Source organism: Tauraco erythrolophus, chromosome 23, assembly GCF_009769465.1.
Source record: "Tauraco erythrolophus isolate bTauEry1 chromosome 23, bTauEry1.pri, whole genome shotgun sequence".
In the NCBI taxonomy this organism is placed as follows: domain Eukaryota; kingdom Metazoa; phylum Chordata; class Aves; order Musophagiformes; family Musophagidae; genus Tauraco; species Tauraco erythrolophus.
The window spans coordinates 3,235,734-3,255,729 of record NC_141487.1 but is presented as its reverse complement, the minus strand read 5'-3'; the positions used below and the strand labels follow the sequence as shown (position 1 = coordinate 3,255,729).

The window sequence follows — 19,996 nt, the reverse complement described above, 5'->3', positions numbered from 1 at the left end:
TTTAGTCAAGATCTCACTTTCTGAGGGAATATCACTACAGGTTTGTTAGCCACATGCAGAATCTTACGGAGTATTTCTCTTCTGTGACCACAATTACAAGATTTATAAGGGTTTTGAAGTGGAATATGTGGGAGATTAGTGGGGATAAAGAAGCATTTTAGTGTTCAGGGGATAAGCGTAGGTTGTACTGATTACATCAAGCTGAGCTGATGTTTGTTTGCTTTTCGCTTTTACCCAAACAGGTTTAGTCCAGTCACAGTGTGGACAGAAATACAAGAAGTTATACCTGGTCACTCATTCCTTCACTATCATCACCTCTACTGGCACAAGCATTTGGCTGGACATATGGTCTAATCCCAGTCTAAATTACAACAAACGGTAATGTAGAGTTGTCCAGGCAAAAATAAAAGCAAACTATGAAGCTGTAAAGATATCAAAATCCTTTCTTTAGAATGAATAAGAATAGAGGATTAGGGCCAAAGTTCTCCAAGTCAATGAGAAGTTTCCTTCTGATACCACTGGACCATTGGTGAGCCCAGAGACCCTCGCTGCACACTCTGGTAGGGAGCTTCCAAATACCCAATAGCTCTGCAGGAATCTCTAAAAGCAAAATTCCTTGAGACATACTCTGTTCTAACCGTTGTGGCCAGCTATCGGCCTCAGCAACATAGCAGGGAAAAACCAGATCAGCACTGAGCAAAAAGCCTTAGTATCATACTTCAGACCTGTTCCAAGAGCAGAACCATTACAGTTCCTGAACACGGAGACTGGAGTTCAGCATTGCCAGTCTTCCACGGGTTCATAAGCAGAGGCAGTATCTTTCAGTACACTAACCAGTACACTCGCAAAAACCCACGTGTACCTTTTCTGGCCCATAAAGCAGAATGCGGTTAAACCAGATAAAAAATAAAGTTCATGTGCAATTTTGGAATCTACAAAAAATAATGACATTTCCTGGATGTGAGTCTTCTATGTATTACCTTTGACCATGCTAAATCAAGTTCTAATAGCCGGATGTTTGTATGCTTCCAGCATCTGTCAGCTTTATCTGTAGGAGGAGGGCGGAGGATTTTTGGTATGCAAATTACTTCTCTGTGGAGTCAGTCCTGAGGATATAAATATTGACAGAGTTATATCAAACAGCTCTCTAGTAAATTACTCCCACCAAAGAAAAATGGAATCCTTTTGTGCTCTGGCTTTAATAGCAGGAATTCTAGTTGCTTTTGTATTACTGGTTTTAATTGCAACTTATCAAAATTCCTTCAAGGCAGAGATTCCTCCTGATGTTGACCAGCCATCAAAGCTCCGCTTTTATCTGTGCATTTATACTCTGATGGAAATTCTGGTGAGTTTATCATGCTCTGTGATATTTCGATTTTCAGGAAAGGAAAAACTTCAGCAGAACTATGAAGATATGAATCTAAATATTGCAGCTATGTGTAATGGGAACCACACAACACAGATTTAAAGATAAAGGCCAAAGGTTGAGCTGGTATTCTATTACTGTATAGAAAAGCAGCCAATACGAGGTGAGTTCTTTTAAATACTGAGACATGCATTCTTACAGTGCAATTGTAATTTGATTGCCTTCTGTAATGAAATGATTGGTCCTGTGGATGACAGGAGGGCTGTGGATATCATTTCCGTGAATTTACATTTTCCTCTGAATTTGTTGATGCCTCTGTGATGTCAGGAGCTCCTAAGATAAGGAAAAGAAAAAGGATACTTAGATAGAATGCTCTGATATCAAGTTTATCATATATATTACCATCTGTCATCTGAAAGCTCTGTAAAAGCTCTTTCTAACTCAGTGATGTTAGAAAGTACACATGAGATTAAACAAACAGAGTATGACATTTCTGGCAACTTCAACCATTCCAAAATCGTAACTCTGACAAAAAGATTGACTTAAGAGTCAGGAAAGTTTTGAAAATGGCTGTATGGGGAAGGTTATACAGACCCTTCAGTTTCTGCCACGGTATCTTGGCTCTGATATTCATTTTCTCCTTTGCCATGATACGTAAAAATGTGTGTTTTCAAATGTAAGGCAAGAGATACATCTATTCATTTATCTCTAGGAACTGGGACTTAAAACACCCAAGCACTGCTGGCAGTTGTGGCACAGTGCTATGAAAAAAACCAAGATAATCTCTGAGTTCCCATCTTTGCTCTCTCTTTCATGGCTCAGAGTGGTTTCTTTTATTACTCCTCACCCAACTGGTTTATTGCAGTGTGGTCTAGATTATTAGGAAGAAAGAATCCGTGTTTGAGAAAGGCCTTGGTGAGGAACTGGGTGTTGCAACACACTTGAACTACGTAAGACTTGGCTTCATATGTACATGATAGCTGGGATCAGGCACCTAAGAAAGTTATGCCTCTTTGTCTTACTCTACCATTCTTTCACAGCAAAATTACTATTTAAGGCCAATATTTGAATTGCATCTGAGACAGACAGAGCAGATCTAAATTACAGGCTGGATACACAAGGCTGGACAGAACAATTTACGAAAGCATAGCTGGTCACTAGTTTATAAGGCATCAAACCAGCAGTGTACACGGAGACTTCTGATGCTCAGAAGAGAACAATACCATTTGCAAACTGCTTGTGATGATTACCACCATTCCAGAAGAATGAATTATACTAGTCCATAAGGGCAATTAAGTCACCATTTAATGGGAAGGGAAATGTTGTCCCTAGCAGGAAATGCATCCGTTACAACACGCGTCCAAAATAAAGGAGGATTTCAGCGTGATCTTCAGGTGATCTCAATTATCAGCAGCTGACTGGCCTTGGATAAGAAAATGTTTTGACACATTTAACAAACCTGCCCTGTCTATTTGTTTTCCCTGATTGGATGTAAGAAACTGACTGCAGAGCCATTTCATGAATACTTGTGCCTTGATAAAGGCAACAGTTTCACTGATGGAGAAGGAGATAAGATTCAAAATAATTTTCATCAATTCCTCATTTAGGCCAGCAGCCCATAATTATTGGTTATAGGCACTAATGATTTTCTTAAAGCTTGTCCTCACTGATCCTGTGGCATGCAGATGACCCAAGACCAGTAAGTGAATCTTGCACACAAACTGGCATGAGTCTTTTTCTCCCAGTATACTAAATGCGGTCAAGCTAGGAACATTTTAATCTCACGTAACCTTAAATACCTTAACTGAGGCATGTGAAGCACACAGCCTCCCTTTGTAACCAATGGAGATGAACAGACAGGTCCAGAGAATAATTTAACACACCTGAAATTGGAGCCATCCTCAAGAAATGCCTCCTTCTCTTCACTGACTAGAAAAGGAGCCTCAGGCCTCATGACTCCTCACTTCCATACCTCAGTAAATGCCTGAGGTTACTTGTGGTAAGTCCGGATCACAGAAATTAGAAGGTATTTATGTAATACATTTCATGGAACAAATATTACAGAAACATGGAACAAAAATTGTTACAGAAATAATGGCACCTCAGATCATGAAGACGTACATTTTCACTTCCATAACTGAAATCACAAAGCCACGACAGTTATTTGTGGTAATCCTATAAGGTGGCAATTAACCAATAGAGTTATCCTAAATATAATATGGAAAAAGGTAGCCTGTGGCCTTTCTAGGGTGGGAAGACTTGAATTTCTATATGAATTTCTCATTTTTCCTGATATATCTAGGCAAAGAACTTAGAAAGTCTGGGTATCATCGAGGAGCACGTACTTATGAGGTTGGTTGTTGATGGACTGCCGGCATGCAGGGATTCAAAGCTCTCCATAAAGGATCTGCACTTTGATGAGGTGCCAGTGAGGATTTACCTCCCAAGGGTGCCATCTGCGAGCAAACGGAGAGGAGTCGTCTTCTTCCATGGAGGATGCGGGATATTCGGAAGCATAAGTAAGGAACTGAAAGAGAAAATATGATTATTTAGGATTGTTAACTATCTGTTTTTAAAAACTCTCTTGAGCGTAAGAAGTGACTGAAGCTTAGTTTAAAAGATTGAGAGAGAGCAAGCACTTAATGTTTATTTTTACTTTTTAAATGCTCTAATCTGTCCTTATTTAGTACCTAAATTATCTCTACAGGATACAGCACTCTTTATGGCATATATATTCCTTACAGTAAGTGGTGCTGCTAAAGAAAGAATTTTTTTTTTTGTCTGAAATCCTAACAGACGTTATTAACACCTGCATTCCTCCCTTTGACCTCTAACTGCAGCATGTTTTTGGGACTTCTACAGTGTTCACGGCAATTCAGGTGACCTATAGCAGCCATTCTAAAATGTATGTCCATGATACTTTAGTTATGCTGTCTTTTTTTCCAGTTTCATTTATCAGAGAAAGCAGATAATTGCAAATATGTAATTTAAAAAGTTCTAGAAGATACTGTTTATATAGGCAGTAGACATGCACACATATTAAACAATGTTAGAATTCTGTAATTGAAAGAACACATCATTGAGCAAATACTTGTAAATCAAATCCAAATGCAGCAAATTCAGAATTAAGGTTGAAGGAAAACTCAGTGTATCTTTAAATTCATTAAAAGAGGCATTTTTATGCCCACAACCTTACCGTGGAATAATTATATCATTGGACAATTTACTATAACACAATTTGGATGCCTTGGGTTTCTTCCTGAGTTAGGCACTCAGAAATACACCGATTTGAGACCCACAGTTACTCAAAACAATGTAATAAGCTTTTACAAAGATCTCAAGCTGGTTTATCCCTTATAACCACTCTAAGCAATTGTGCATAATAATCCTAGAATGGTTTGGGCTGGAAGGGATCTTAAAGATCATCTAGTCCAACCCCTCTGCCATGGGCAGGGACACCTTCCACTAGATCAGGTTGCTCAAAGTCCCATCCAACCTGGCCTTGAACACTTCCAATGGTCAGGCATCCTGTTCTGGGCAACCTGTTCTAATGTTTCACCACTCTCATCATAAAAAATGTCTTCCTGATACACAACCTAATTCTACCCTCTCTCAGTTTAAAACCATTGCCCCTTGTCTAATAGTAATAACCATAATTCCTTATTTTCATTACAGATCAACAATTTCCCTAAATGTGTGTCCTGATGATCACAAGTCTAGATTATTTTTATCCTTGAGAAAATTTGGGTAGCTCACTAAACAGGCAAGGCGCCCATGCTCGATCATGGCAGTATGTCATAAAACCACAAGGGACGATATTGCTTCAAGTACTCTAAGATATTAATTACATTCACAACATTTGTTTTTCAGGAAGTTATGAAAGAGTATGCCAGTACATAGCCAGAAAATCTGATTCGGTGGTTGTGTCTGTCGGGTAAGTGAGCTCCACCTAATGTCACCCCCAGAATTACCTCCGCTGCTTTCCCCTTGCTTCGCCCACTCCGCTGAACGATGCCCGTTCTGTGCTCACTTTTCTTTGAATATAAGAAAAGAAACTGAGCTCTAATGTTGTCTACCCCTACGTCATTGATCTGTGTGAGCAAGCACGTGTCGTGAAATGACACTGAGAAATATCTGACACAGGTTTATGAAGTTACAAATGTAATACGTACGCCAGCTGTTTTCAGAAGAACAGAGATTTGCTTGCTTTACATTGTTATCACTACAAAAATAATTGCCTTTGTTTGATAAAAAGGAATTATAAGCTGTTTTCCCAATTTCAGGTTTTAATATTTAGAGGGCTTTGGGGATGATTTTTAAAGAGTAAATAACAAGTCTAAAATTTAATATATATTTTTAAAACTGCATGGACCACTGCTTCCTTTTAAAGATGTTTGGCTTACGAAAAATAGCTGATGGTATGAAGAAACTTTAGTTTCCAACAAATTCTTCCATTAAAAAAGTCATTACTAAAGCATTTTATTAAAGTGGAATTGGTTTGGAGAACAAATTGCATATTCTGTACCTGTCTGGGTAAGCCATGATGCGTTTAAAGTGACTCCAAAATAAGATATTGATATTCTTTTATTCCCTCATTATTAGGATGCTTACTTTATGAATCCATTGAATTAATTTCACAGAACAGTGAAAAAACAGAAAAGCAGAAGCAGTGTGCCTTAGCAAGCTGTTAAGAGAGAACACCTGCACTGTTACCTTTGTAGTATTTATCTTTTCCTTATTGAACTTAATCTTCTCCAGAAAGCCCTGAGACCACAAATACAGAAAATGAAGAACCAGGGCTGTTAAAAATGTAGTCTCAAAGCAGTCTTACATGTCGTTGGAATCAAATTACAACATTTTAACTTGACTGGGTATCTGACTGTTCTGCCTGCCTTGCTTTTCATCATGAGAAAGTATCACTCCTCTGCAATTCACGTGTTTCAATTAATAAAATAAGCAAAATAATTTTCTACAGAAAGCTATTTTGTCATCACAGTACATTTACTGTATGGTGGTTTAGAATATAATACATTAGTAAATTATTATTTTTACATTAAAATGTAATGATAATATACGATGCTGTACTCATATATAGTAATGCAATAATCAGTGTTCTCAGTGTAAAAAAGTCAGGAGCCAGAACTTGGTTGGATCTCGTGGGCTATCAGGGTTGACCCCTTGCTACACGCACACGCAAGGCCAGTCCAAATGAGGGAACTGCAGACTTCCCTGCTGCCACGAGCTTCGATCCCAGGCGTCTGCACTCGGATCAGGAATCGAGCAAATGTATTTGAATTTGGAATTGAGGAATTGAGGCTTTGTATGACGTGGGTGATTGAACTGCACTGCTCAAGCCCTCACGCTCTTGAATTATGCCGGAATAAACCTCTAGGATCAGTGGCCTCTGTACTTCGACAGAAATGGGAGGGAGAAATGTTCTGTTTGCTTCAGCATGCAAAACTTTAAACTAAATAAGCAATACAGGGTCTGGTGAGTTTTTGCAAATGCATAGGGTGCATTTAAGATGACACATCCAGGCAATTTACAGAGAGATGTGTCTGTAATAATCACTGTCTTCTGTACATTTCAGGTATCATTTATCTCCTGAGCGTAAGTATCCGGCCCAAACTTTGGAATGTCTCATGGCTGCTGAACACTTTTTGAAGACTGCAGAAAACTACGGAGTGGATCCTGATCGGATTATTGTTTGTGGTGATAGTGCAGGGGGCACTTTTACTACTACTGTTTGCCAAGAACTGGCAAACAGAAGAGAGATCCCAAAGATACGTGCCCAGGTACTGATCTATCCATTTCTCCAAGCACTGAACTTCAATCTGCCATCTCACCAGAAAAATGCTTTCGTTGCCTTCTTGTCCCGGGAACGTACAATCCATTTTATTCTGAAGTACTTGAACAAGGATTGCTCTATGAAGAAAGCTATTTTGGCAGGTTCTCATGTTCCCGAGAGTATGAACTTGAAATACAGGAAATGGATAAATCCAGATCTTATCCCGGAGATATTTAAACTGGGCTATAAACCACCACTACCCACTTCATTTTTACCTCAAGTCCATGAAGAAACAAAAGAGCTGTTCGAGACAACATTCTCCCCACTGTTAGCAGAAGATGCTGTTGTTTGCCACCTGCCTGATACCTGTATAATCACCTGTGAGCATGATGTGCTCAGAGATGATGGACTGTTGTATAAGAAGCGGTTAGAGGACAACAACGTAAAAGTGACCTGGCACCATATGGAAAAAGGCTTCCACTGTGCACTGGGATTTTTTGGTTATGGTATTTTCTCTTTCCCATCATCAACGAAAATGGTGAACCACATGGTAAACTTTATCAAAGGCTATTGAAATGTTTTCTTGAATCCAAGGAGCTGGTATGCAGAGTGTATTTCAATTTTTCAATTACCTGTTTACTAGCTATTTGTACATTGGAATCTAGGTGAGAAATAGTAAGATAAGCGTGGTCTGCTGAATTCAGATTTTCAATTGAGATTACTTGGGGAACATGATGTATTTTTAATATTTTTTTTTTCTTCCACCACCCCCCCCCCCCATCAGTATGCTTGTTTTGCTGCTCTCTTCTTACATTGCAAGAATTTTTGTTCTTTTCTTACATCAAAGAATAAAAACGCACTATAGCAAAAAAAAATTTAAAGCATGCATTATACGAGTAATCAGTAACGTGCATATGCATATCCACATAATACACACGAAATCAGCACGACAACACAGATAAAATGTCCCCCTCAACGCCTCTGGAGATTGAAGATACTTTCAGTACTTCTAAGATGAGTAGTAATTATCATCATACTACGTGTACGGGCAATCAGTAGCTTTGGATTTGGTTGTAAAATCTGAAGGAGGGAATTGGGTGTACTTACAAATCTGATTTTAAAGGGAAACGGCTGACACAGAAGGGAGGTACAGAAACGTGAGCTGTAGGAGATGGCTTCCTGTAAGCATCCACGACCGGCAACACAGATGCAGTGAGGGAGAACCACACAAACACAACTGATCCTCCGAAGTTCCCTTCCAAGAAGCATTTAGTTGCATTCAGGGAAGACAGAGACACAGCGTTTTTTGCCTTTTTGTACTCAGATAAGTAATCAACTTGTTTACTCAGAATTTGGGGAGAAAGTACGTAAACAGCATGGAAGCTGTCAGAATAATTTTTGCGAATATTCAAAATGTGAAGGAAAGAAAACAATCTCAGATCAATTGTTACATTGCTTATTAGGACAGATCCACTGTCACTAAACACAGATGCGAAGGTAACTGCCACTGCATGTCAAAATAGCTGGCCACACAATGCCTAGGAACCATAAAATATTTCATCATTGTTATGCAACCATCTTGCACTTGTAACATCCAAGTACACACCAGTGTGGAAAGCAGTTAGCATTCTCTGCCAGCCAAACTGTGAGTAGGAAGAAAATGGTGGGTTAAATTCTTCACCTTATCATCGCATTAATTAACTATGGTGACAAGTTAGCAGTTACAAATCTCTGGAGCAACAAGTTGTTACTTGTGAATTATTGTTCTCCAGTACCTCCCAGCAAATGCAATTATGTTTCCTCATGCCCTGGTGACACAACAGATATTTTGTTTCATTTTTCTTGTGGCAGGGATTACCACTTGACCTTCAAGCAAAGAAATTCTTCCCAGAGTAAATAACAGGATAAAGTTCCAAATGTTCCAGCGTTTGAGGATTATAGGATTTGCCTTGGTTACGCAGCCTGATGTGAAATTGAGGATTCATTTTGGTTTCTGATCTCAAGATGAAGGCTGGCTTAGCAGCTCACGTTGGTAGCTGAAGCCAGGCCCCCAGAGTCAGTACCTGCTGTAAAAGCTGTGCAAAAGGCGGGATAATACGTGAGCAGCTTGTTCTTTTGATGATTCTTTGCAGGTACAGAGATGGCTGGAAGTGTCAGAACTGAGGATGTCCATACAATTCCACATGGAATGTTTTAAGTTATGAGCTGATCCCATGTGATCACACACTGTTTTACACACATCTCATTCCATGACAAACTCGCAGTGCACCTACAGAACTGGGGACACCAACGTCTCTCCACAGGTATTAGTTGGATGAGGATTTGGGCAATCTGGTGTAGTGGAGGGTTTCCCTGCCCATGGCAGGGGGACTGGAACTAGATGATCTTTGAGGTCCCTTCCAACCCGAACCGTTCTGTGATTCTATGATTCTATGCATGCAGAAATAGACACGGATACGAGTGTGCACACCACACAAGCTATTGCACAGAATAAGCCATTAACCGATCTCATGGCAGTCGGAACATGCTGGTGAGGACCAGGCGAGGTCAGTTTTCCCGTTCAGCTTTCAAGCACCAGATGGCTCTCACGCTCCGCAGAACTCAAAAGGAGCTTCCTGGGCCAAGAAGCACCTTCTCTTGGAAACTTCTCCCAGTGCCCGAGTACAGGCACCCATTTGCACCTGGGGTGCCTCAGCCTAAGCAGGCAAGCACTGAGTTGCCACCTAATCAGAGTCATGATTCAGAGATGGGCAGAGAGTTCTTGGAACTGTCTGAAGACTACGCAACTGGCTCAGTCTCTGTCTCCCCTAGCACATGCAGCTACACAAAGTAGACAAAAAGCTTATGGACGCCAGCCCAGTGTTGACAGGAGTTCAGGCACTGACATTTAGCTCTTCAATGGAAATTAATAAAAAAAGGAGTTCCTGCGGTAGGAGAAAATGAGATTTTGACCTCAGGGACCAATTTCTCTGGTCTATCCTAGAGAAGCAAGAGATAAGGTTAAAAAATCAGAAGCCAGAGAGAGCACACACTTGAAAGATTATTTAGGGAATGGTTCTCCACCCTAGGACTCAAGCAAAAGCTTGTAAATTGCTGAGTCTACACTTATAAAACATTAAGAATTACTCTGTGTATCTGTGACGCCCAAAGAAAAAAACAGTTTGTTACTTCAGGAACCAACTAGTCTGTTTCGTCTATAGCTGGTAAGAGATTCCAGCACATCCGTTCTTTGTGTGGAGCCTCTGGGGTTGGTGGGGGTGCTGTGATGGTTGGATCTAGTTAACATGCCCAAAAGAGTCCAAGACCTACCAGCTGTTGGTAAACTGGCTACCATAGGGACTGGCACCAAAAAGATTTACAAAACAGACGGTAAGAACCTTCGTATAAAGGATCTGTCACAAGTGTCAGAAGACTTCTTAGATCCCCAGAGCGGCCAAATCTGATAAGCATACTTAGACCACACCTAACTCATTGGGACAGCGCAGTTTAGTGCAAAGATGATCAATTACTTCCACTATTAAACGCCACAGAAGGGAGCTGCAACCATGCTTTGTGTAATAGTATTTCCTAACGATCTTGCCCAAGCTACGAGAAAGCTGAACCCTACATGCACCTCGGTCCTGGCAGGTTCGAATTCACAGCTTCCATTTCCCAAGAGAGTGTCCCAATCTCCAGGCAATGTGCCTTTCACCAACACCCCTTATCGAGCTGGGAGACTGTACCAAGTGACACAAGGAAGAATAAACAACAAGGAACCTGATTTTATACTTAGCATGTAAACAACCTTCTGGCAAGGCAGGGAGCGGGAACGGGGAACACTGGGAAATGAAAGTCTGCAAGGAGTTCTTGGATAAAATTAAGAAACAGTTTGGGCAGAGGGAGCAGAATCAGCTTCTTTTCAGAGAGCGTATTACCAGACTCTAAAATGCAGTTCCTTCACGTTTATTCTAAACAATTAATAAACAGTTTCTAAAGCCACGAATCAAATCTGAAGGCTTCTTTCCTACAGAGGTCATGGATTGTGCATTCTAAAGCTCTGGGGTTCTCTGTGTTTAAGTTTCATTTTAATATACATACATCTCAAGGTCAGTTTATCCCTTGCACTCTTTTTTTTTTTAAGGAAAATTTTACGCACTCATTTTACTCATACTGCTCTTTTTCAGAGTGAGAATCTGTTGCCTTCAAGGCTTGCACAGTCTGATAAAAAGGCACTGTTCCCAAAGGTGACATTATATGAGCTGAAAAAGCTTTACTTACAGATCTTTTTGTTTCAGGTTACATCTTATCATTAATGATTCGTGTACTGAAAAATAATTTAGTTCCAGAGGAAGGCATGGATCCTAAAGCTCACCACAGAGCACACAGAAAAGAGCGGGCTGCTGATGTCTAGTCATTGCTACTAGCAGAGAAACCATGAACTCCAAGTCTAGTTTTCATCAGCTGGAATCATATTTCTATCTGGAATGACACCTGTAAGTAATATATTCATGAGAAGGCAGAGGCTGCAGCACCGTAAGGTTCAACCAAGAGGCAGTTATAAAACCAAACACAAAACAACCAAACATAACAGCTGGTATTGGCTTTCACCCGCTGCAGAAAAGCCATCAAGGAGGATCAAGCAAGATGCAAAGCACTGATACTTCAGGCTGCAGCTGCTTCTGGTCCCATTAGACTCAAAGATGCAACATCATAGCACTGTACAGAATCAGTCATCACAGGTGATGAAATGTTTGCAACACTGAAACCTCAATTTCACTAAAAGTCAGAAGAAGTAAGGTGTGGAGACACAATAAATCAAGAAACTGAGCAGCTCTGCAGATGGTTACTAAGAAATCCTGTTCCACGGGAACTCACAGGAGCTCAGAAATAATACAGACTTGACTGCATTCAAGAAACAGGGAGAGACGTAATGAGTTTTTGTCTTCTCGTAACACTGATGCTACAAATGATACATGGAGCACTGGTTCTATGGTGATGGGCACAGACTCAAAACAGGTTAGCTGTAAATAGGAAAAACTGCTTATGCAAGCATCTCCCATGACGAATTGTAACTCTCTGTCTAATTGTACGGTTGGGTTGCTACATGTTTTCAACATCTTATTAGCATTTTTAAAAGCTGGATGATGGGATATGAAGAGAATTCCTAATCCTTCGCCTTTACCTTCAGAAATACTTCAAAAGTCAGAGGGGGGAGGAAGGCACAGCTGGTTCTTCCACTTGGCTCCTAACAGCAGAGTGAGATGGGACCCCTCCTAGCCGTTTTTCTTGCTGTTTTCATTATCTTGGTGGCAATGGCATTCTATTACGAACATCCCACAGTAGAAGTACCTCCTGGATTTAGTCAGCGCCAAAAGCTTACATTTTTCACTACGTCCTGAACTTCGGTTTTGGTCTGGTAGGTAAACTTGATTAAAGCTGGAGTTTTTAATTTAATTTCTGATAGAGTGGTAATGGATTGGTGTGGGGTTTTAGAATTAATGTTTAAATATATTGCAAATATGCAACTGGATTAATTTGGTGATGGGAACTCAGCTGGGTATAATAGACTCTGCTGCTTGCTATGCAGCACTGCTGGTGAAAATGTGGAAAAACAAAATTCTGCAGATGGCATAATACCCATTTTCTTTCTGATGGTCTATGTTTTAGCTTTTTAACCTGTTGCCTCAATGCAGTGCTGGAAGGCTTAAGCAGCTTACTGCACTTCTGTGTGGAACCTCTGCTCTGTATGACACAGTGCTTATGTCGACAATGAGCAATCAAATGATGTCCTTGATCTCAGTGGTCTTCTACAAGTGTATCACTCTGCTTCTGAGCCATCTGAAAAGCAGCTGCTCCATTCACCATCTTTTGCCTTTCAATATCTATATGACTTTCTTTTTTTGAGACAGTATACACAACATTAAAGCTGCCTGTGTCATTGTTTTTGTTCTATTTTCGATCCTCCCTTGTTTTTCGTCGTTTCTCTTCAAAACTAAAATGTGACTTCCACTTGTCTTTCTGTTTCATAAATTATCCTTTCCTGAATTAATTGCTGCCTCTATCATTTTAAAAACACTTCTTCTGTAATACCTAAATCAAGCTTTTTTTCTTTTAACATTTTAAATTATGAAAAAAAATATTTTTTTTTGGCTTGTGCATTATATTTCACTTCAACTCCATATTCTAACGTTATTATTTCTTCCTCCCTTTCCCTGCTACATTGCTTATTAAGTTTTGTTTGTAGTCAGCCAGTAAGCTCCTAAGAACACAATTCATCGTGTCGCTTGAGAAGTGCCCCACCCAAGTCTGTACACTGATAGGATAGTAATTGAAGTAAAATTAAATTTTCTTATATCTGCTACACGATGTGTGGATTTCCACATTGTCAAAACACTCTTTATATGCTCTTTATGCATCAGACAAAGTTTTATCTTTGTGTAATTCATACGTAAAAGGCTAAACTGCAGAATTTAGAAACTTACTGGTGATAAATGTATATTTTAACTTCTGGTCTTAGCATTTTGTATCCTTTTTGCTGGCCAGTGAGAGGCAAAACAAAAGCACTGTACCACATCATCTCAAAGGAGCAGAAAGATAAAAATATTAATGTATGGTTACACAAAGGTTTAAATGCAAGTGAAGTCTGAGTCACGTAGCAACTCCTGGTATTGCTGTTAGGCCAATTACTTACATCAAAGTAGCCAAATACTTTCAAAGGATGACAACCCATGATGTCAAAACTGCAGGGAAAAGTAAAGTTTACTAGCATATCCAGTCTGGGACAAAAGATACATGTGAAATCACTGGAGACAAACCAGTTTGAAGTAGTTCTGCCCAATCTAATAGATTGTATGAAGAAATGTCTGCCTTCACCTCTGAGGACACACTTAAATAAAAACAGCAACATCATAATGTCAATAAAACTTCTTCACTGAAATCTATTAACCCATCTTTTGTTTTTTCATCTAATATTCAGTCTATAATAAGAGAAGTTGACATATCAGTAAAGCTAAACAACAGACAGGGGACTTGTGACTGATCATGCCTAGGAAATAGGGGGGCTGATTAAATCATGCTACCTCTGCGTTAACAGTTCTGTCAGCTTCTTGTACCCAACTCATTCTAGTAAGGACTCAAGTAGAAGGGCTGGCACCACGTGCACTTCAGATGAGATCTGGGGTGTCCACAGCAGGCGTTTGTACCTGTGTAACAAGGACAAAGGACCCCAACAGCATGGATAGCACAGCTCTGTCACATCCCTCCGACAGACATTACTACACGCATGTTACTGCAGGGCCTAGTCCTTTGCTTGAACATGTATCTGGACTCCAACTGCTAAGCTAACTCAGCTCTTACACAGCTTTTCTCCTGCTGCATGGAGATCTCCACACCAGTTGTTGCCAGTGGGATCGTTTTTTCAGTATTTCACTGTGAACGCCAGACACTGTTGCACTTAAGTGTGAGGGCAGAGGCTGAGCTAGACAACGCTTCAAACGAGGTCTAGTTCTCTAGTCCCGTACTGCCATTGTCTTATGCTACCTGAAAGTCTTCACTAATTTTCCAGCTGTCTTGTCAGCTATAGAGTTGAAAGATCCTTAATCAATATATAACCAAACTATCCAATTACTGGTTTACAAATTACACTACTCAGCAGTGGCACTTACTTATAAACGTCAAAATGTAGGTCTTTGACTGACTTGGTTAATCACCTGCAAAAGAGGAAGCATGAAGATCCTGAAAGGGGGATTTCTGGTAACAGAGAAGTAAGTGACACGTAGTCTAGCTATACTCTTAAGAGTACCTTTACGTACACGTAGCCCAGTCTTGCAGCTGTCATATGAGCAATCACCTTTTTCCAGAAACTGTAGGCAAAACCCAATACGTCACTTTGAGGGAGCATATATACTGAAAAAAAGGACTTGAATCAGAGAACAAAGCAAAAATGCAAATTCTGCTGGTTCTTGTAGAACTTCTATTCACAGGACGTGTACAATTTAAAACAACACCACAAGATGAAAATTTCATTTGCATAGTAACAGAAAAAACTAGGAAGATTATGTGTGATGATACTAATCACGGATGTCTCCCATAACTGTACGTTGTTTCAGGTAATTCACGGAAGACATTCACAGTCAACAGTGAAGTGACTAAGAGCAACACAAACAAATGCCAATCTCTGTGAAAGCTGACCCAGGAAACCATTGCAGGTTTAACAAATACGAGATATCAGACGGCCAACACCAAACACAGCAGTTGATAAAGACTCCACTATTTTTTAGTACTTCCAAGACAAAGAGGATCTCTAATTCTATACAAACAATACAGCTAATTACAGGTTTAACTTTTACTGTTGCAAAAGTATTAATATAAGGAACGAAAATACTGGAAGGAATTGGAGGATTAAAGAAACAAAATTATTTTCCCATGGACATCATAAGGGGTTCTGTAGGAGGAATCAGTACAAGACTAAAACTTGGCCACAAGATGATCCTTCTGGCATATGGGATCAGCTCCTCAAATGGCCTAAAATGGATACCTGTATCAAATTTAAAAGGACCACCTTATTGAGCTACACGAGGTCTGCGAAACGTGAGGTAAAAGCCACAAGACTTACTGAGTTTTTAAGATACATGCAGTATATACCTTTGTATATGCAATTCTTTTTGAAATACATATGCATGAATAATGGCAACAGCAAGATAGATCACTCATTAGAGAAGTCTATTGCTGAAGAAGAAAAGTACAAAATCTAATCCAATATAGTGGAAATATAGTGATACTGCCTCATGCTTTGCATCTTGAGCAGGAATGGACTAGAGCAGACAACTGAAACAGATTAAAGCCATCCAGAGGCAATGAAGTAGAGTAGCTCAGAGTGAAATAAGAACCTTCAGCCCGAGCGTTTAAGTAAGAATCACTGAGCTGTAAGAAGATCAAGCTGAGGTTCAAAGCTATTCCTGTTCAGGAAGCCAGCTGTGGTAGACACTACAGGATTTTTTTCCTGCACGTTAAAAAGTGGCATAAGTTTGGGAAACTAAAGGATTAGCCACACTTCTTCATCCAAAGCTGAAGCCTAAAATGCTGTAACTACTCTCTCCTTATTTTGTTCAGGCACACGGCTACTTAAATACCTGACAAGTTGAAGTATTTGACACCTTCTTTTATCTACTACTAATAGTTTGATTTTTTTTCCTACTGATGAAAACTAAGCCAGGATTTCACCACTGAAGAACAAAATAATTTGAAAACCACCATGCTCTCATCTAACATTTCTAATATAATCTGGAAATTACCACCAAAGCAAACTCTTATCTTCTGCTAGATAGCTCTGGTACCATTTTTGCCAGAGATGTCAGACAGTATTAATGAGCCAAATGACTGCACTTCTGTGAAAGCAGCTCTCAGGCTCAAAGGCCTTGCTTTGGGAGAAGCACGGACATAAGGCACCTACAGAAGACAAATTCACCCATGCCTGTCAAATCTACTACTCTTTGAATTTCAAATTTTGGCAGGTATTAATTACAATGAAGATGTATCCAAATCATCATCATAACTGGTCACTTTGTTGTAAGAACCATCAGGAGACAAAGTTTGACTTGACCGTGGAATTTTAAATTTTTCATGATCAATCTCCAGGTAAGATGGAAATTTGCACTAATTTTTGGCTTCCTTTGCTTTATTAACAGGCAAAAGTTTTGGAAAAAATCAGAATCACCTCAGAAGTCCATTTCCTCAGGACTGCAATGGATAATATACCACCATTAAAAGATAAACATCTTTTAATCAAGGACTTAAGGTTTGAAAAGGTTAAAGTAAGAATTTACCAGCCAAAAATATCAACCACTGGCCAAAGAAGAGGAATACTTTATTTTCATGGAGGAGTTGGACGGTTCGGAAGCATTCGTAAGTAATATATATAATATGAGCTATAACTACAGACACTATGTAGTTTCTGATCTGACATGGCATTTCTTGAATGACAAGAACAGTTAGTAGGTTAAAGATTATAAATAACAAAACTAACTTCAGGACAGCAGAATGATTTTATTTACACACAGCAGGCATCATGTTAAATTGTCTTTAAATAGGTCATGTACAAAGAACTTTTATTCTCTGATAATTTATAACACCTGTTTTCTTCCTTCTTCTCCCTCATTTCTACGAGAAAACTTGTAAATCTAATTAGAATTTTATTTCTTATTTTAAAGAACCATATTGGTTCTTTAAAATATACCATATTTTAAAGTTAAGTTTAAGAACCATATACATGTGTGTGTATGCCTCTGCGTATGGGTGTATACTGCTGTGTCTTTACAGTGGCAAAACAAGGAAAAAATACATTTTGGCATTTGAAACAGAAAGGCATAAGAGACTAGATGGTGGCTCATGCACAAGAAAAATTCTTGTGCTAGATTTAGCAGGGCTTTTCTTGTTTGTTTGTTTTGTTTTGTTTTTAAATAACTTCTCATCTTCAATACCGCTTGAGAAGTGGCAGCAGTGGTGCTTTCTATTTACTAACTTTTCAAAGATGAGACTGAAACAATGCATTGGTGTAAATTCGACGTTTCTTACTAGCAAGAAGATTCTCACAGACGTAATGAAATTATGAGCCATGTCCAGATCAGAGCCCGCCACAATAACAGAATTACAGCGTAGCATTAATCACAGAATAGAGATAAGAATTTCAGAATATTTTCATCCAACTTATTTTTAAAGCAAGTCACAATTCCATTGAAATATTTTGTTTTACAGGGGCCTACGAAAGAACATGCCGCTGTTTCGCCAGAAAAAGCAATTCAGTGGTTGTGTCTGTTGGGTAAGTGGAGTCAATCCAGACACACGAAATGGCAGCCACTTGTGCCTCCTGCTAGGTTTGTCAGACTTCAATGCGTGCTCCCTGCAAGCCAAGCTCCCTGTAAAGTGCACACAGTGTTTATATTTAATGATCACGTGTCGCAAGCACTAATTACTCTTAGGAAGAATTAGTCAGTTAATCCCCACTTGCTTATTTTCAAACAAAATCCATTATAATAATTTTGTAATTTGCAGCCACCAATAAGAGGTGAGGATGCTTCATCCTAAAGCCACATCCAAACCACCTTAAACTGAAAGCTGACACTGTGTTTGAAATGTAACTGGTTCTGTTAAAAGCACAGTTGCCCAGACTATTAAATTCCCATTTTAGTAGTAGTTCTGAAAAACTGGGGGGGGGAATATCTACATTTAACTTGCAATCAACCTGAGATAATAATTCAAAGTATTCTTCTAATGACCTGTAATGCATTTTCAAAAGAACTAATTTTTAAAAGCTCAGGAAAAGAGTTGATGTCTTGGAAACTGATTACTATGTATATCCTAAAAGAGCTGAAGAACCATTAACTCTTACTGATTCTGTTTATAAAGAATTCAGCTTATAGAAAACCACTGAAAACCTTTCATAATTTCATTACCAATTTTCTACACACATATTCTCTAATAATTTGTTTTGAAATGTTCACTTCAATTTCTAACTGGAATTGCTGATAACTGATTCATGCATACCTGTCTTGCCACCTAATTCTACAATTACTCAGTATGTGCCTTCAGTCACCTAAAAGACAGACAAAGAAGTATTTTGCAAAGATACAGTAGAGTACTGACTGCCCCAAACTTTAACGATAGTAGGAAATAATACAAGAAAAGCAATAATTACAATCATTTCTATTGCTGTAAATGTAATCCCAGAAAATTTTCCTATCTTCAGAATGAAATATATGATTGAAAAATGACAGTTGGATCGTTCACTGGATACGACTATGTTAAAACACTTTCACTCCTGTTTAGGTACCGCTTAGCTCCTGAGCATCCATACCCAGCCCAGTTTGAGGATTGTCTCACTGCCACCATACACTTTCTGAGGAATGCGCAAGACTACGGAGTAGACCCTTCTCGCATTATCATCTGTGGAGACAGCAGTGGAGGTACGCTCACTGCTGCTGTGGCCCAAGCACTGGTGAACAGAAGAGATCTCCCAAAGCTGAGAGCACAAATCCTAATATATCCTTATCTCCAGTGCGTGGACTTTGATTTGCCTTCTTATCAGCAAAACGAGAAGGTCCCCATTTTAATAAAGGAACGAACCCTTGTTCTTGGTTTGAAGTATCTCAACATAGACCCGCGACTCAAGGAAGCACTGTTTCAAGGTTATCATGTTCCAGAAGATTTGCGACTGAAGTATCAGAAGTGGGTGAGTGTTGACAACATCCCTCACGAGTTTAAAGCAAGAGGCTACAAACCAAGCACAAAACATCCACCCTCAGAAGAAATCTACACGCAGGTCAAGCCTCTATTTGACACTGTTTTTTCACCACTGCTAGCTGAAGACAGCGTTATTGCTCGACTTCCTGAGGCTTTCATTTTGACCTGTGAATTTGATGTGCTTCGAGATGATGGACTGCTCTACAAGAAACGGTTAGAAGATCACGGTATAAAAGTGACCTGGTGCCACCTGCAAGAGGGATTCCACGGAACAGTATTCTTGGCTCCTTTTGGCAGGCTGCTAGCATTCCGATCTGGAACTAAAGGCCTGGAAAAGATAATAAATTTTCTAAGATTGATGTAAAATTCCATTTCTTACTTTCCTTTCCTGATTCCTGTCTCTCATTGCTTGCAAAGATTTTTAAAAAACACTCTCAATTTTCCTTTTCTTAAATCATCATCTTAAGTTTCTGCAGTGCATCTGTCTTCTTTTTACCCAATAAATGGATGTAGTTATGGCTTTTGCTTGGTTTCCTCTTATGATAGACAATATCAGATGAATTTACCTTTCTTTCCTCTACCACCTCTTTAGAATTTTGCCCTGTATCCATAAAAGATCTGGTCTC

At 39.4% G+C, this 19,996-nt stretch overlaps 2 protein-coding genes across 2 annotated transcripts; both read left to right on the top strand.

Annotated features, from left to right (window-relative positions):
• The first annotated feature begins 1,174 nt into the window (after nucleotides 1-1,174).
• Nucleotides 1,175-7,728, top strand: LOC104381118 (arylacetamide deacetylase-like 4). The gene is made up of 4 exons (XM_009988771.2): nucleotides 1,175-1,345; nucleotides 3,669-3,885; nucleotides 5,237-5,300; nucleotides 6,957-7,728. Exons 1-4 carry the CDS (start codon nucleotides 1,175-1,177, stop codon nucleotides 7,726-7,728), a joined length of 1,224 nt encoding a protein of 407 aa, XP_009987073.1.
• A 4,666-nt stretch (nucleotides 7,729-12,394) lies between these two features.
• LOC104381117 (arylacetamide deacetylase-like 4) lies at nucleotides 12,395-19,734 on the top strand. Its single transcript, XM_009988770.2, is given in 5 exon segments — nucleotides 12,395-12,506; nucleotides 12,509-12,549; nucleotides 16,820-17,036; nucleotides 17,886-17,949; nucleotides 18,957-19,734. Coding segments are annotated over 5 exon segments (1,212 nt in total).
• Nucleotides 19,735-19,996: the final 262 nt, after the last annotated feature.

Bases quoted from the DNA above. Each gene is read 5' to 3' on its own strand.
- LOC104381118 (XM_009988771.2), top strand. From the start codon at position 1,175: ATGGAATCCTTTTGTGCTCTGGCTTTAATAGCAGGAATTCTAGTTGCT. The intron at 1,346-3,668 runs GTGAGTTTATCA...TGATATATCTAG, and splicing joins ATACTCTGATGGAAATTCTG to GCAAAGAACTTAGAAAGTCT. The intron at 5,301-6,956 runs GTAAGTGAGCTC...TGTACATTTCAG, and splicing joins TCGGTGGTTGTGTCTGTCGG to GTATCATTTATCTCCTGAGC.